Source organism: Taurulus bubalis, assembly GCF_910589615.1.
Source record: "Taurulus bubalis genome assembly, chromosome: 11".
Taxonomy (NCBI): Eukaryota; Metazoa; Chordata; class Actinopteri; order Perciformes; family Cottidae; genus Taurulus; species Taurulus bubalis.
In genome coordinates this window covers 10,829,840-10,848,001 of record NC_136599.1, presented here as the reverse complement: position 1 = coordinate 10,848,001, position 18,162 = coordinate 10,829,840, and the positions used below count along the sequence as shown (strand labels likewise).

General features: G+C 42.9%; 1 protein-coding gene across 1 annotated transcript in view; it reads left to right on the top strand.

Annotated features, from left to right (window-relative positions):
* Nucleotides 1-219: 219 nt before the first annotated feature.
* Nucleotides 220-18,162, top strand: part of plxna2 (plexin A2) — a gene marked incomplete at both ends in the record, with an annotated part of 149,469 nt that continues 131,526 nt past the window's right edge. The window contains 2 exons of the mRNA XM_079226716.1: nt 220-1,419; nt 6,513-6,695. Coding sequence (XP_079082842.1) covers nt 220-1,419; nt 6,513-6,695 — 1,383 coding nt within the window. The remainder of the gene's footprint in view (nt 1,420-6,512; nt 6,696-18,162) is intronic.

The window sequence follows — 18,162 nt, the reverse complement described above, 5'->3', positions numbered from 1 at the left end:
TAAGATCTTTTCCATTTAGTCAGACGTGTTTCCTTTTGTAGGATGTGTTTGGCATAATGTGATACCTAAAATCGTTTTTTTTTTCTTGTTTTCTTTTCCAGAAACATGTGAAGACCCTTGCAGAGATTTGACCTGCAAGTTAGCCTTCAACAACAGAAAGGCAAAGGTCTCCTCCATTCTTCCCCTCGTTCGTTCTCTCTGCTTGCAGGCCCATCAAACATGGCGGGCCGGCGGGCTACACGCAGGACTTTATCGTCTGACCCGAAAGTAGGAGCTATGGCTACTCTGCTAGGCATTTGGCTCTTAGCGATCCCTGTCTTAGGCAGTGGGCAGACATTCACTAATTTCCACCCCGAACGCCGGGACTGGTTGTTTAACCACCTGACGGTTCACCAGACCACGGGGGCATTGTATATTGGAGCAGTCAACCGAGTGTACAAGCTCTCAGGCAACCTGACCCTCCTCGTTTCCCATGATACGGGCCCAGAGGATGACAACAAGGCCTGCTACCCCCCTCTGATTGTCCAGCCCTGTTCTGAGCCCCTTGTCTCAACCAACAATGTCAACAAGCTTCTCCTCATTGATTATTCCCAAAATCGGTTGCTGGCCTGTGGCAGCCTCTACCAGGGTGTCTGCAAACTCCTCAGATTGGATGACCTCTTTATCTTAGTGGAGCCCTCCCACAAGAAAGAGCACTACCTCTCCAGTGTCAACCAGACTGGGACCATGTACGGGGTCATTGTGCCTTCACAGGGCCAGGATGGCACCCTATTTATTGGCACAGCAGTAGATGGAAAACAGGACTACTTTCCCACCATCTCTAGTCGAAAGCTGCCCCGTGATCCAGAGTCTTCTGCGATGTTAGACTATGAATTACACACTGACTTTGTGTCCTCCCTCATCAAGATACCATCAGACACACTGGCACTGGTCTCCCACTTTGACATCTATTATGTTTACGGCTTTGCCAGTGGCAGCTTTGTTTACTTCCTGACTGTGCAGCCCGAGACGCCAGAGAACAGCATGTCGTCAAGCGGATCCACCAGTGACCTCTTCTACACTTCTCGCATTGTCCGCCTCTGCAAAGACGATCGCAAGTTTCACTCCTATGTCTCTCTGCCTGTTGGCTGTGTGAAGAACGGCGTTGAGTACCGGCTGCTGCAGGCCGCCTACCTTGGCAAGCCAGGCCGCGTCCTCGCCGCCTCGCTCAACATCAGCGCCCAGGATGATGTGCTCTTCACCATCTTCTCCAAGGGCCAGAAGCAGTTCCATCGCCCACCGGATGACTCGGCACTCTGCGTCTTCACCATCCGAGACATCAACGCACGTATCAAGGAGCGCCTGCAGTCCTGCTACCAGGGAGAAGGAAATCTGGAGCTCAACTGGCTGCTTGGGAAGGATGTGCAGTGCACCAAAGCTGTGAGTTACATGTTCATACATGCACACATATACATATACTCTACACACACCATGCACTTCTTACATATTAACAGTATGGAAATGATAATGACTGAAATATGCCTATTCCATGTGGTGGCAATGGGACATTCCTATTTTAGTACAATTTATCAACGATCTAAGGCTGCTCTTAGATGGAAATGGAAATTATTATTTACATAGGTCATTCTCAGTTCATACATTTTTGGCACGGACAAGTGCTAAAATGGAGCGTTTCAAACAGACGGTGAATACAGACAAATTCAAACAGACAAAAAAAAGAAACGTTTTCTGAACATTAACGCATGCACATGTTCTAGTAGAAACTAAAACCACAAGCATAAGCTGGAAAATTAGCATGATATGTCTCCTTTTAAAAGCTGAAGCAGAATCTGATATGCAGTACATACAATTGTCCCACAACACATATTGTTTCCTTCCTTAAAAGGAAAGTGAACATTAAGGAAATGACCAAGACTTCTCAATGAGCCTAGAGAGCACAGCGGTCAAAGTTTTGAGGACGTATGCTGTTGTGAAAATAAAACACAGCAATTATAAGGAAATGCTTTTGACTGCATTGTGCAGCATACTCTGTTATCAAATGATTCTCACACTACAGTACATGTAATTATGCTAAATTGTTTTTCAGCTCCAATATCAGAGAACATCCACTTTCAAGTTTATTTCAATGAGAGATATTCATGAATGAGAGCTGATTTATTTTTCTTGACAACCATCAAAGTGATAATCTCCTCGACCACAATACAAATAAACACACACCCACCCGGGGGAAGAGGGGGGGGGGGGGGGTCACACACCAGCTTATTTCTTCTGAAACCCCCAATTATCTTGTACTACATGTATCTGCTGCATGTTGTCAAGTATAATTTAGTTTCTTGATTTTCCTTCATTCCCAGGAGGATACAGTCCTCTGTGCTTTCATTCTTTAATCGCTAAAAGGAATTTAAGATGATTCAGACTTTATGACTACTGTAGCTAAGTGTAAGTAAGTAAGTGTAACTAGTCCGTTACTGTGTGTGTGTGTGTGTGTGTGTGTGTGTGTTTGTGTATGCGTGTGTGTGTGTGTGTGTGTCTGTGTGTGTGTGTGTGTGTGTGTGTGTGTGTGTGTGTGTGTGTGTGTGTGTGTGTGTGTGTGTGTGTGTGTGTGTGTGTGTGTGACGGAGCAAAGGTCCTAATGTATTTTTAAAGTTTAATGATGTCCCTAACCTCACTATTATGAGAGCCACTGATCAGCTTCCTTTGTTGCTAATCCCCTCAGGTCACTCTATTGACCACTCTTATTATAATCAGTACATTCCCCATTAGCAGAATGTCAAAGGTGATTGTAAAGAGGAGGGAGACATTATCTCAAACAGGAGCTGTTGAGTTTTATTACCTCAACTGAGAAGGGGGTAGAGAGGTGGAAGGACAGCGAGTAGGAGGAGGAAGGAGAGATGGCTTATTGTGATGACAACGCTGAGTTTGGGAGGCTTTCGATCTGCTGGAGCTCAAATTTGAACCTTTTTTCAATTTCACAGAAAAGTCCCAGATCATCTCGGTGTGCCCTAAGGGTGCTGGCCATTACCTGGAAAACACAGAAAAAGATCAGGAGTAGAACATTGGGGCCGAAAAGTGTTGTCGCAGCTCAACAGGAAGAGAGCAGGCGCAACTCCGGAGACAGGTGGCCGGCTAATGGCTCGGTAGCTTTTCCTTCTCCAGAATGGTGGCGAGTGAGACGGAGGAACCGGAGGTCCCAGTGCTGCTGCTGGCCACCAGCCCGCTGTTCAGCTCATTGTGTAGCATCTCAGAGTTAGCAAGCTAAACCCACCATACTTTAACACTGCACTGGTTACAGAAACAAGCCAAAGAAAGTTGTCACTCATCTGGCGATAGCAATGTGCTTCCCTATGGTGTAACAAGAGCATTAAGTTGTAAGCATTAACTCCACTGCTAGTATAAGTCATTACTGCAAAACCTCACATCAGTGAGTCCAGGACTTGCTGTATGTCAGTTTAGTTTATATTGTAGCTAGCCTGCTACAATGGTCATCATGGCAACAGCTCACATTGAAATGGCCGCCATTCTTACCATCCTACAACGTTGATTTGAATAGAATTGTCTCTACTTCTATTCTCATGCCTGCCAGGCTGCACCGCCCACTCCATTATTTAGGCATGCACTACCAATAGCTTTCTGCACTCCTTTCACATTATACACTACACACTTTGTGTTAAGAAGATCTGAAATGCAGTCCTTAAGATCATGTCCTCATGCTCAATGGGCAGCTAATAAATCCATAATATAATATGGATAATGCACATAGATATCAATTGATGAGAAACTCTTGAAGCCTATACAAATTATATTTAACAACCGGATATGTCAACCATGCAAACATGTTTTGTCTGCTAGCTGTTAAAAGCCTCCAACACACAGTGGCTGCTTCAAAGTGCACATGTGTTTCACATCTTGAATTTCTTAAATAAACATGTTCCCGATGCTCACTGTGCGGTATTTTTAGAGCGCCTGTGTCTCAGAGGCATCACACTGAAGTGAATCAAGGTTAGACCAACTCAAGAGATTTTGTTTTTTTGTTTTTTGTTAGATTGTTACTGTACCTCGCTTGGTGCCTTTCCTCTGGTCCATTGCTTACAGCAGGTAGCCAGTGAGCTGAAAGCAGAGAACCTGAATTACATCCCCAGCTCTCATTCCCTGTGTGTACACTTACATGCAGGCCGAGGCTGAGGCTGGGAAGGGAACTGAGGCTGAGCCAGGGGATTCAGACACAGCAGCCAATCAAAGATTTATCACTCAGCCGTCCATCCTTTTGCCATCTGGAGGCTCACACCATCTTATAGTCACTCCCAAGGAGTACAGCCATGATGGGAGTCTTTCTGTATCAAGCTGTCTGTGTGTCTCTCTTTGTTTAACACTATCATCCTGTCCTGATTTTTGCTCATGCCCCACCAATTCATTAACCTCTCATGAGAGCAAAGGCGGAGATACTGTTGATAACACCACTATACCTTGGGAGGGCAACTCTGAGAGCAGATATCCCGTTACATGTAATTCATCCTTCATTCAGATTACACCAAATGAAACACTTTGTGTCATTGTTTAACAAGATTATGCAGTCAACTGTTGAAGCAGACCAAACTGTTTTCTCAGCATACATTCAATATTATACTGTATTGCGAGTTGTTCGATAAGGATTAATCACACAGGGTTACAGTCTATTTTTGTCTCACCACAGCTCTGCTAAAGATAACCAATGTAATCTGTATGAAACAGTCTGAGACGTGGCAAATCTGCATTTCTTCACTGCTTATGAGATAAGGCAGAGGGAAACAGAAAAAAAGAATCAGCAGGAAGGTGAACAAGAAAACTCAACCACATGCAATCCAGGGGGGATCAGGCTTGGCGGACAAGTCTGCTAAGCGTACATCATCTAAACAATCTAGATATAATCAGAACCAAATGGTCTGGTTCCCAAAAGACCATATGTGGAATAGCTGCATGCATTTGAGGCGGCAGCTATTGATAAGCCGAAGTCTGGAACTCACGGCTGTTTCACAAGATAGATGCTTGCTTTACCATCTGATTCTTTCTGTGTGTCCACGTTCAATCGGTATACGTTTTAAACCAGCTTTAATAAATTATACAGCATATTTGAGGTTATAACTAGAAGAGGAAATAATGATGTAAGCATATATGCTTTTTTTTCTTTAGTTTTAGTACTGCAGTGGTGTACCCCCCAGCACTCTGTGCTATTTTGAGCAGAGGAAATACAAGGAAACGCCATAAAGTTTGGGGGGCGTGCCAACAGAGCGGAGGCGATTGTTCCCTGTCAGCGTTATTGCCTTTGCTCCACTCATGAAAATCTGCGTTGTACTGAAAGGTTTTATAGCCATGGTGTGTAGTGAGAGGCTGAGCTGCCTTCCATAGTGGGAAATGTCACTCAACATAGTCCGCTTATACCACTCTGACAGCAGCGAAGACAGCGAGAGATGGGGAGACGGATGAGAGAGAGACATAGTGGCAGATAGAGATTTAATGAGTTGGGGTTGAAGAGAGCGGAATATTTATATATATATATATATATAAATAAGGGAGAACGAGATGGAGTTTGTGTGCAAGCTACTATAGGATGTACACATGGGAGGCTCGCAGGGCCTCAGCCCGCCTGGCTATCTCAATTTACTCCACATGGCACTTTGAGGCCACTGCCACTCAGACTGTCTCAGCTGACCTGATTCAACACCAGAAAGGCTGCTGTCTCGCTCCTCATCTTCCACCTCCTCATATCTTCAGGGTTGAGTTAAGTCTCTGCTTAACGCAATTATTGTAAGATATACAGTACAATCACGCCCAGAACTTAATGAGACTTCATGGCAGTGATTCTCTTCTAATGAATGGGTAAATACAGTTTATTGCAGCCTCTTCGCTTAGATGCATATCTCAGGGTTGCACAGTCATCACCAAGTGTGTTTGCCGGTGCGCATAGTTATCATGCAGCATGTGTTTTCCCGCAGAGGTGTGATGATAGGCCAGGGTAATGAGCCACGGTGAGAGCAAGGTGGAGTTCAGTCAGGCGGAGCTGAGGCATGTCTGCCAAGTGGAACAGAAAGGCAAGCGTTTGTCTGGCTGGGAGACTTAGCTGCACACCTCCACCTCGCTCTGACCTCCCTGCCGCTCTCTCTCAGGCTAACCCCTCTCACCTCATTTCCGTCTCAGACACTCTCTGACACTGCTACTATTTTCACAACTTAGACCATCACTCTCTCCTTCTGTCTCACTCTGTCACCTTCATCTTTCCTCCTTACCGAGCTGTCTTCTTTTATAATGCTCTGCGTCTCAGCCTATCCACTCTCCTAATGTCTTCTTCTCTAAGTCAGCCTCTCCTCTGAGGTATTTTTGTCGCTCTCCCTCATACAGCACATTTCATGTCAAGGGTTTCTATGTTTTATGTGACACATTGGTTTCATAGTGATGATCTCCTTTTTCTTCTAATGCTTTTCTATGTTGCAGTTTATCTCTGGTCCTTCACTCATATTTTTTCTCTTCCCTCACTGCAGCCGGTGCCCATTGACGACTCTTTCTGTGGTCTGGACATCAACCAGCCGCTTGGTGGTTCTCAACTGGTGACCGGTCACACTCTCTACACTGAGACTCGAGACCGAATGACTTCTGTCACCGCCTATATCTACAACGGTTACTGTGTAGCCTTCGTAGGCACCAAGAGTGGGCGTCTAAAGAAGGTGAGTGCCAGCTCCGTTCCTCCTCTCATCCAGCAATTAAAGGCCTGTTGTTCTGCTCCCTTCATCACTGTGAGATACGGACTCCGGCTGCCCAGTGGTCCGTGGGGTACAGACACTCTGGAGTGGTCCTTTTTCCATTCAGATGGATCATGGTCAAAGGGAAACTTATCTACTTAATATGTAATGCCTGCTGTCAAAGTGTTGGAGAAGGAATAATAACGATGGCTAGCTCACTGTTGTGGTCAGTTCCATGTTAAGTGAGCTCCAGTGTCTCAGTGTTGAATAACCTGTACGGGTCCATTAATTTTAATAAGCAGCTTTCTGCCTGTGGCTCACTGAGGGGCAAAAGAGAGAGAGAGCAGGTATATGCACTAAACCTTCTCGTTTTGGTTAGAGAATACATATACACCACAGGGTAAAGGGCTGCTAGCCAGTTAATGATAGCTTTTTACACACCAACCACAGGAAACACGGTATTAGAGGAGATTGCCCACTGACGGGATTGACTGGCGAGGGACCTGAGTGCTATGCTCTAGATTTCGGATTATATAAGTGAGTTTTCTAATCAGAAATATCAAATTTCGCTGATTTAATTTGGAACAGCTGTTGCACTGTTTAGGCACTGATGCTTCAAAGGTTAAAATGTCAATGATGTGTTTTAGTGTGAATGCATTGTGTCACCATTGTTGTATGTCTTGCATACTGATGGTGCTTTCTAGACTACGCCTATCATGATAATCACATTATCAACAAATTGTAAAATATATGGATATGACCTTGATAATTTTTTTAAATCAATTTATTATACGATGTATGGATATGACCTTGATACTTTACGCTGATCTACAAAATTGTCCACATTAGCCAACATGATGCCAGAATAAACAACATGATGTTCCATACCATTATAAGACTTGGTCATTGTGCACACATGGTATATTTTTAATTAGCCCCCGAGAGTCTTTTTTATTTATCGATTTGGTTTTATTGTATTTATGTTTCATTGATTTAGGATATTTGCATATTTATTTCAATTTTAATGTCTGAATATTCTTGGAAACTAAAAGTATATCCTCTTTAAATGGGTGTACTGTACTTGCATTATTATGATAATTATCACAGTGATATAAAATGGTCTTAACAAATTACAATAATATGGTTTTATACAATTATTATATCTTATTATTATATATTATCTGGGACATTCTATTGTCCAACAATTGGAATTAAGACGATTCTAGACTACATTTAGATAGCCGTTTGAGGGCTTGGCTCCTCCTCCCATGGGGCTGCCTGTTTGAGTGACAGCAGGACTGTGTCCCATGGCCATAAATGGCTTATACAGTCGTTTCTACACCTACTAACAACAGCTGTGTTCAGCTCAGAGGACGACTTTGCAAAGGGAAGAGAGTTGCTAAAGCTATTTTTTTTGGCAACTTCTTTGCTATTTCAAGCCAGGCAACTCAACACAAACAGTGCTGGCCTGGCTTATTTTGATCTCCATCTATTCATAATTAAATCAATACACCAATCAGGCAGTGGCGGAGAGAATATTCATTTTATGTAATCCCCTGCTTGAGCTGGTAAATAATTTAGCACCTTTTTTGACTTGGTTAAATTAAATGAGACCGAAACGAGTGCTTTCCCCACTGTGGAGCCATTGCTTGCAGATTGTTTTATCTCCCCGCTTCCATCCACACTGTAGCTGTCACTTCCCTTCCTCAATTCCTCTATCTCCTATAATCTGCCCCTTGTTTGAGAATACATGCAAACTTGCCTTGTGTACTCCCCAAAGGGGCATGACAGTAACCACAGTAATGCTAAAATGGGGGAGGAATTTATTCCAATATGAGAAGGGCATCTAGAATAGCAGTGGGCAGAGCAGGAGAACCTTCTGGAGCACTCCACCACTGAGACTGGATCCACAAGACAACAGAGTAAGGTAGTATTAGCACTAGTACTAGCAGAACTTTCATGTAGTGAGCATCATCTGATGTATTGTTATCATAATTAGTTAGCAGCCTCTCACCATGAGGTAGCCTAAATTAGAAAATGCAGGAGGTCTACTTCATAAAAGTATTCTGCTGCAAAAGATCCCATGAATCAATGTTGAGGGTAAAGAATACTGGAGGTCCTTCCCACAGAAAATGTTGAGCTTCAAACTCTTAATTAGATATTCCTTTATTAGTCCCGCAGTGGGGACATTTGCAGGATTACAGCAGCAAACAGGGTAAAGTGCACACAGAGAAATAGTACAATCAAAACTAACTATAAATATAACTATTATTATGAACAGTGTATTAATATTAAAATAAAATACAACTTTTTTAATAGGTAATGAATAATCAATAACGCTGCATGATAGCAGTGCAAGGGAGTGGAATGCTCTGCCTCCTGTCATTGTTAAGGTGTGTGCATGTGTTTCAGTCTGTCTGAAATATGCATGTGCTTACATTAACTCCCTCAGGTGCCACATGGAGGGCAAAGGGATAGAGTGACCCGATGAGGTGACCCCTGGCTGCACTTCCTCTGCAGAAGGCTGATAAGCTCCTACAGAGTTGTGTTAGATATGTAGAAGGAGTAGGAGGCTGCAAGCTTCCTTCAGATCTGAGCAGAACACAGCTATAGGGTGACAGGATTTGATGCTTTGCTGGTGTTACAGTTCTATACTGTTACCTCTTTCATGCAACCAAGAGAGACAGACAGATGGGGAAAGGGAGGGTGTGTGGGGATGCATGGTTAGGGGGTGTGAGTGTGTGCCATGATGAGGAAAAAAATAGGAAGAAGAGTAGCAGGAAGAGGCAGAGATAGGAGAAGGAGGAAGGTGCTGGGGGAGGGAGGAAGAGACCGTTGAAATGTGAATTTAGTGCCGCCAAAGAAACCAGGGCTGCAACGCTGCCTGTAATTGGATTGGCTCCCTTCCCAAAAGAATCCCCCCTCCCCTGCCCTCCAACTCCAACTTCCCCATTCAATCCCGCTCCTCCCCCCACCCTCTCGTTCTCCCTGCTGACCGGCTCCTGTATATGCTGCTGTTTCCTGGGCTTAGCTGGAGCATGGCAAAGCAGGAGGGATAGTGTTGGCGGATATACCGCTGCCTGTGGACGGCTTTAGCAGGGGATTGATTTAGGAAGAAGGGTTAAGAGGGTGGAGGTGCATATATATGGGAAACAATATCACCATAGCTGTGAGCCTTATCCAGTATATTAGCACTCACATTCTGTGATCATGTGTACAGGGTGTTTGAAGTGCTTATATGTTACTGTGTGATGTATGTTCAAACAAACACATCTGTATTTCCTGAAGGTTGGAGTATTTCCATTCCCAACCAAGAGTGAAACTGAGTACTATCATACAACAGTTAAAGCGCTGTCGTCTGAGTGTCATCAGGCTTTCAAAAACTGGTTGTGAACTTCTGGGTGGCACCCTGGAGGCGATGATTGATTGTGGAGGGCAGTAGATGTTCACCTCAGCAGAACGCTGCTAGGGGGAAATCAATATCCCAGGCCTTTGTGCACTTTTTCTTGCAAAAGTGAAACCAGTTCCAATCATGACCAAAACAAGACCTTTAGTCCAGACTAAACTAACACCAGAAGCTATTCCAGCAACCCATCTTAATCCCAACTCTTCAAAGGCCGCCACTTTGTCAATGACCCTGATCCCGATTGCACTCTTTAGCAGTTGTATGAGACACACCGGACTCTCAACTTCCTCCAATGTAAAGTGTTCAATCAAACACACAACTTTCTCCCAGGACACCACTGTTCATGTCTTGTGTGAAAACAAGTCAATGTGGACTTATTTCACCACAGTTTCCTTATATAACGTACATGCTGAAATAACACCAGTTACATAATAAACAGACTTATTTCATGTTAGAAAAATACTTATTTAAACCCATATTTTCCATGTAAACCAAACCAAGTCGTTGTAGCCTCAGTAAGCCTAGAAGTATGCATACGTTTATTTTTAACTGTATGCATGTAACACACATAAAATGGACATTTTCTGTGAACACAAAAGTCTATTTTGAAAAGACACTATACATGTAACAAGTAGAAACTAACAGGCCATCTCCGATAAGTCCACTGACAATAGAGGGATACCTAGAGCCTCATAGTTTGAAGCATAAGGCCACTGACCAAGCGTTGGTATTTGATGAGTTGGAGTGAGAATGCATTGGTTCCAGTTTGTAATCCTGCCCATGAGTTAATGTTCTATTTAAATTCTAGAGCTAGGTTTACATTGATGCTCACCAGGCTCCATTATCACTACTATGTACCCAAAGACCAAAAGACTGCTGCAGGGCTCTGCAAGTCAGATTATAGAGATAGGCGATCTGCTCTGCATTTTCTTCTGAATACACATTACCCAAGACTTGCATCATATAAATTGGAATTGGCTGTGTGTGGTTCACTCTGTGCTTAAGCACAGATCCATCCCACTTGGGGACTGGGATTGGTGGGAAGCAACAACGGCATTAAGGAGGAGAAGAGCTGCGGGGAGCACTGCCTTTGATATAGATTGAGATGGAGGGCATGGCTGCACATGTAAAATTGGATATTGAAAGACATCCCAGCGATAGATGAATGGGGGAGGTTAAAGCAAGCTCATCTGAGGCACATTCAGGACTCCCCTGTTAATCAGACGCAATTCGCAGACAGGGAGAACGAACATCCTCCATCCTAGTTCTCTCACACAGAGCAGCACAGGTTAAACACTGTTTAACCTGAGACAGCAGGGATACATTCCCAGATGGCATCCACTCCTGCATTCTACATGTAGTTCTATTTATTAAAGGTTCTCTATTCAATATTCAGAACATTCATTTAGCAACTATTTGCTATGTAAAGAAATAGAGCGCCGATTTACCTGAGCAGAGAATGAGGTCACTCTCCCTCTGTGTGTATTGTGTGTGTTGTTTTCGCACTTTGCTTTGTTTACATAGGCTTTTAGTGCGTGTGAGTGTGCCCTACTAGTTAACTCATGGGAGCCTCTCTGCAGTGCACTCATACGGTGGTTACAGCTGATATGATCGTCGTGGAAGCGTAGCGTTCACCCTCCAATGTTCCCCCATGGCAACGCTCTGAGCTCCGTCAGCACCTATGCGTTTTTTTTAACTGTTAGCACCTTTAGCACTGTTAGCGCTGTTAGGTGTGAGCCACCGGCTCAGCTGTCACCATGTTCAGATATGTTTAGAGGCAATGGATATACTCTGAATTTCAAATTTAGCTTTTTAAAATTACATTATTTGAACATTAAATGAAAATATATGTATTTTATAAAGTAGCCATTCTTTTAGCATTTTAGGGTAGTATTTCCACAATGCGTGCCTTTTTTTTCCTTCACAATTTATGGTGGTGGAAGTGATTGTTGAATTGAAGTCAGCAGTTGATTAGTGCTGGGCTGTATCAGCAGTAAACCATGCATGAAAAAAATGTCTTCCTGTTTTGTATCCTTCAACCATGATGAGCTGCTTTCGGCCTAATTAATTCTTCTCATCATGCCCTGATGGGTAATCAGGAATTGGTTTGGATGATGCCCCTGGCAGCTGAAGGGGGCAACATGAAAGGGTGGTTCAGGTGTTTAGGTGGACAAGTCCTGTTGAACTGGTTAACGTAGCAGACGGTGCATGTCTGACTCACCTGGCTCCCACACTGGCCCGAATAGCAGTGAGGATGTGTGTGTTGTGCAGACAGTGTGTGTCGCTGAGGGTAGCAGCTGATCATAGGGCATAAAGTGTCGGGAAACTTGAAAGGCTTGTAAATGCAGGCAGCTGCTCCTACAGGGCCCTGGTGGACAAGTGCTAACCTCCCCCAACTCCTCTCTCACCCCTCTGTGCTGCATTCGCCCCCAATCAGCCTCAGAGAGTTAGTCCTTGGATTCGTGGCCCTCAGAGGAAATGTGATCTGAGAGCTTTGCCAGTCTGTCGCTTGTCAACCCAGAGGCTGCTCACCTGCTTCCCTTGTCCAGCACCTGCTTCGGTCGGGCCTGCTATAGCCTGGCCTAGATTTTTATGTGGAAGCGAGGAATCAGCTAAGCAGATTTTTTTTGTCACTCTCCTCTCGAAGCCTTGGGCTCCCTATTTGCTGTAGCCCATCTGAATCGTACATGGAGGAAGGAATTAGGATAGAGGAGAAGCGGGAAGAGGAAAAGAGAGGTGGACAGAGAAACCAAATGATTGACATACATCTAGATAGACCAGAAAGAGAGAGGCTCTAACTAGCATTAGGATGATCTGGCAACAACTGAATTGGAAACCCATTTTCTAAACCACACACACAAACACACATACTCACTATTATGATGTATGAAGTAATATGATATAGTATAACATAATATATGTATGAACAAACCTTGTTCATCTCACTTTAACTACTTTCAGTTGTTGTTTCCAGTTGGTCATTAGTGCGTTCACATGGGATTGCAAATATAAAAGTACAATGAATTAATCATTTTAATAGGTTTATTAAACCTCTCTTTTGTCACTGCATGGCTTGCATTAACCTTGAGCCAACTTGAAAAGAAATACAATTACAAATGAAAAGCGTCATCACAATTGCCACAAGGTAGAATATGTTTCCAATCATCATACTCACAAATTGTTATTTCTCAGACATTGCATTACTTTGTTTCAGATTGAATGGTAAGGTTCAATTAATCCCACGCAGAGCAAATAATTGCATCCCTTTGTTAAACCTTTGTTTTGTTTAAAATTCAATGAAAACCACCCTACTAAATACACCTGTTTACAAAGCATGCAACTAACATTTCGAACTTAGCAAAATGACAAATTGACAAGTTGCATGGAGAAATAAGGAGCATTGTCGCCGCAATGACATCTGCTAATATGTAACTGTTAACAGCCATCTTCAGGACTCTCCCTGCTATATTGCCTGCAACCTTTTTAATCATGTTAAACTAAACAATAAACAATACAGCCTCAGTTTGCCCACTGGCAACAGCTGGGAGCCAAGCATAGCCTGCAGTTTATTTGCTAGTACAATAACATTTATCCTCCCAACACAACTTGCAGCACTTTCTTAAAGAAGCTGAATAATATGTCCTGCACTAAAATCAGCACTATTTAGATAATTGCAAAGAGATTTCTTGTATTACTCAAGGACTGTAGGGTGTCTTCTGGAGGCCAGCTCACCGACCGACTGTCAACCATCCTTCTAGCCTTTACAGCAAAACTGGATGACCAATACATATTGTTTTACACAAATGCCATCATTGTACTTTGTGGGGATTATCCTCCGACGCGAATGGGGTCTGAATCAAGCAGCAACCTCTGGAGATTTTAAATAAAGCCAATGCGGAAGTGCCAAACAACTGTAGTTGTAGTTGTGGTGCCAGCCTCATGTGGCCACATGAGGCTGGCACCATCCACATAGACTCCAATGTTAAAATGTCCAACTTTCCAGCAAAATATACATATTTGCATCCTGGTATTAGCAACTATTTTTGTCTCCATTGTTAATTTTCGGAACTTAACTGATCATCAATAAAGAAGTTCAGTAGAAATTGATAAGTCCTCCCTTTTGCCGGTTTACATTTTTTTTTACAAGAAATGTTACAATTCATTGAGGCAATGCAATTCACATGTCTGTGGCATTCTAGAGGCCTGTACACACCGGGGGTGTGACCAGGCTGAAAAGTTCTCGTTTGTGAATAATTTGCATTAAAACTATTCATACCAGCAGCGATGCAAATTTGGCAACTTCAGGCAGTGTATCTAAGATAGATGGCTACGTAGCCTAGGTAAAGCCATTGTATCGAATTTCCTTTTCAAGCAAAATGCTTTGAATAGATTGAGTTCCCTCTGGTAAACAATAATTCAGTATACTGAATATGTCTGATCCTTTTATTGTGAAAGATAATAATGAAAAGAGTGGATCTGGTACACAATGTCTTTGTCAAAGTAATACAGTTTGCTGTCTTAGTTCAGAATCAGGACCCTCCATTTGTTGTGTTGAGAACGTGATTGGTTGATGCCTTTATTTGCTTTGCAAAAGCTCAGAAAAATCTATTATATATATTGGCGATAAATTGAAAAAAACATCCCCAATGTGTAAAGGCCTTAAGACTGGAAGAATGACTGTTTTGTGCGTATTTGAATTATGTTTGTATGTGTTTGTGGTTGCTATAGGTGTTTAATTACCGTAACCATCTATAGTCTAGCAGCTCTAGCTAATGACTAGCCTGTTCATTGAGTTGGTAGGATGTCTGCATGACCTTTCAGAACCTGGCCTCCACTTGACCCCCTCCTGCTCAGATCTTAACCCTGTGCCAGATAAAGAGGCGGCCGCCGGCAGCAGCAGCGGGCCGTGTCTTTACAAGTACAAGCTCTCTGTCTTCAAACCCTGGTCCAGGCTTCTCAAAACACTTCCCCGTTAAAAGGCTAAGGGAAGACTGAGAGCCCCTGCCGCTCTATTCATCCAAGCCTAATATCTGCTTCACCTTCTTAGTCTCTCTCTCTCTCTCTCTCTCTCTCTCTCTCTCTCTCTCTCTCTCTCTCTCTCTCTCTCTCTCTCTCTCTATCTGTCTCTCTCTCTCTGTCTGTCTATCTGCCTCATTCCCTCTTTCCTGTCACAGCAGTAGGTTAAATGTAGCCGGGTCAGTCAACTGGCTGTCCGCTCTCATTTTCTTTCTCTTTTCTTAATCCCTTCGTATTCCTCTCTTCCTTCCTGTCCCTTTCTCTGTTAGAGTCCCTCACTCTTTCTCCTTCTTTTTCTCCTTCTCTCTCATGCACAGACTATTACAACGACACAGCCTACCCTGCAGTGATCTCATTAATCACATTCAAACAGCTCTCTGTTGCTTTCTCGCCTTCTATCTGTGTCCCTCTCCATTCTCTTTCTCTAATTGCTTGCTCTTTTCTCTGCCAGTGTCTCCAAGGAAGCTATTTTTTTTACTATCCAACAACAGGCGACCAATACTGGCACAGTACATCATTTTACTACGGATGAATTTTTAAGCATGTAGGCTTAATTTAGCCACTTTAATTCAGCCGGTATGCACCATCATGCATCCATGCCAGCATCGCCGAATCCCACAAGACACAAAGACAGAATCACATATGTGTATAAATATGTAGAGCACTACTTATTCATTAATGCACTACCCCAATCAGTTATTTTTCTCAGCAGAAAACTTGATTTTATTTATTAGATTTATTATTGGCATTCACTTATCTTTTTTTAGAAAACAATGTACCCTGTTGAGTGCTTCCCATAATTTGACTTAACTTCATGAGTGAGATTAATCAACCCGTTGTTGTTGTTGTTGGAGCCATTTTTCAACCAGAGACCGTTTGTAGAATGAGCATTGCTGTAATCAAGATTTTCATAATATTTTCTTGTTGTTTAGTTAATGGCAGCAGTATTTACCTTGCCCTTGAACATGTTCTTATGTTTGGAAGTACTTGGGGCCTTAAAGGGTAAATGAGAGTTAGATCTTGGCTCTGCTGTCATACTCGCATATAGAGCCTGGGAGTCCTACTAAGCCTGTGGCGGTGGACTGGGTGGTTTTTTACCAATGCTGGGAGCAGTAGCGTAATTAGGATAGGAAAGCCACATCAAAAGCCGCCAACTACCCAGATCCATGTCTTCCTGGTTAGGCAGAAATATTAAACAACTGAAAAAAAGGCTGAATATTCCCAAATGTTTCTCTTACTCTCCATTCCTATGAATATGGTATTTCTAGCGCACACATCCGGGCAGTTGAATATTTTATGTGCAATTGAAACACAAGGAAAATATGTCCAAGACATTATGCAAGGGTTCCGTGTTGGGAGGCACGGCCTCGCAGCCTATTAAAATTCCTGTTTAGTCTGCAGCCAATGTTGGCGCTACAGGGAGAACATTTGAAATTCGTATCAGTTGTTGCGTCGCTGTTATTGATCTCTTACTGTGGAAACAGCATGGAACGGGTGTAGGCCTTGTGTTTTTTTTCTTGCCCGAGGTATACGTCTGAGAGCTCCAATGACTTCTAAAAGTTCTACCAATCAAAGACAAAATGTCTCTCTGTCAAATGAACTTTAAATACTCACTGCTTGACTTTTGTCCTCTGAGTTGCCAGCTGGCACAGATTATGAGTTTTTTTTCTTCTTCAATTTCCTCGTTGACCTTGCTGAAGCACACGGAGAGAAAGGGGACAGACAGAGAAAGAGTAAACATCTTTAGGACAGGAGAAAAAAAAACTCGAAAATAGATTAGCAAGCAACGTTTGTCAAAGTGGATGGCTGGCTCAGTGCCAAGCTTTATTGATTTGCTTTACAAAGCACTTGAATAGGCCAGATAACTGTGATTAGCCAATTCATTACTGCTGGCTCTTAGAGTGGTCCAAAATTAGATAAAAGGGGGGATAGAAAGGACAAACTATTACTTTGTAAACTTGCACGGAACCTCTAACAGTGGTTCACAACAGAGGAAATCTTTTTGAAGTTCTTGATAAATTTCTCCTACTTTACATGCATCGTAATGATCCTCCTCATTAGAAGCAGTCGACGAATACAAAAAAAGGGAAAAAACAGCATTGTTTATGTGTTTGATAGCATGCATAATGATTCTAGATTACTCAAGCTACTCAAACAGGGTTCCTCTTATCTAATGTGCAAATGTGTGTTTCCATTTCAAGTGTTTTAAGTTGTGCAGCGCCAATGGATCGCAGAAATGAGAAATGTTTTTGGCTTTGATGATATACTAAACTGTTGTCTGTGCGAAGGCAAACTGAGTGTGACAGCGACTAATGTTTCTGTCTGATAGTGAGACAGCTTTACTGCTCCTCAGTCTCCTACTTCATACAAGACAGCAGCAGTTATCAGGGCCCTGAGAGTTAAGCTTGTCTGGGTGACAGCATTGTTTAATGCATTTCTGTGATCATACAGTGTTTACAGGAAGCGTTTATGGGCTCAACACAAATCATTTCTTTGATTTTTGCTTTTTGACATCGAACAGTCATCTGGTTCATCATGTATTACGGATGTTATGACAATAAGAATTAGAAATTGCAGTATCACGCCCATGTTCCTTCTCGGTGCGACATTACATACCACATCTGTTTCATCCCCCTCTGAGATTCTCCTGTTTTCCTGAATGTTGAATCTCTGACAGAGTAAAGGATCAGGGCAAGCGGGCCTTTATCATTGTCACTGATTTTCCTCTCGTTCCACTTTATTTCTACATTTGTTCCGTGCAACACTATCTCTTTATTTCCCCCTCACTTTCTTCATCTCTCGCACTCTTACCGCAGGGCTGTCAAGTAACTCCAGCTAGCCATCAGCCTAATGAACAGTGATACAGTGCTAATAGCATGTGATAATATTAAAGCCACTGGTAATCTCCAGGCTCACTCAGCCTTTACCTGCTCTTCACTTCTGCACCTTTTATTAAACACACACACACACACACACACACACACACACACACACACACACACACATACACACACACACACACACACACAC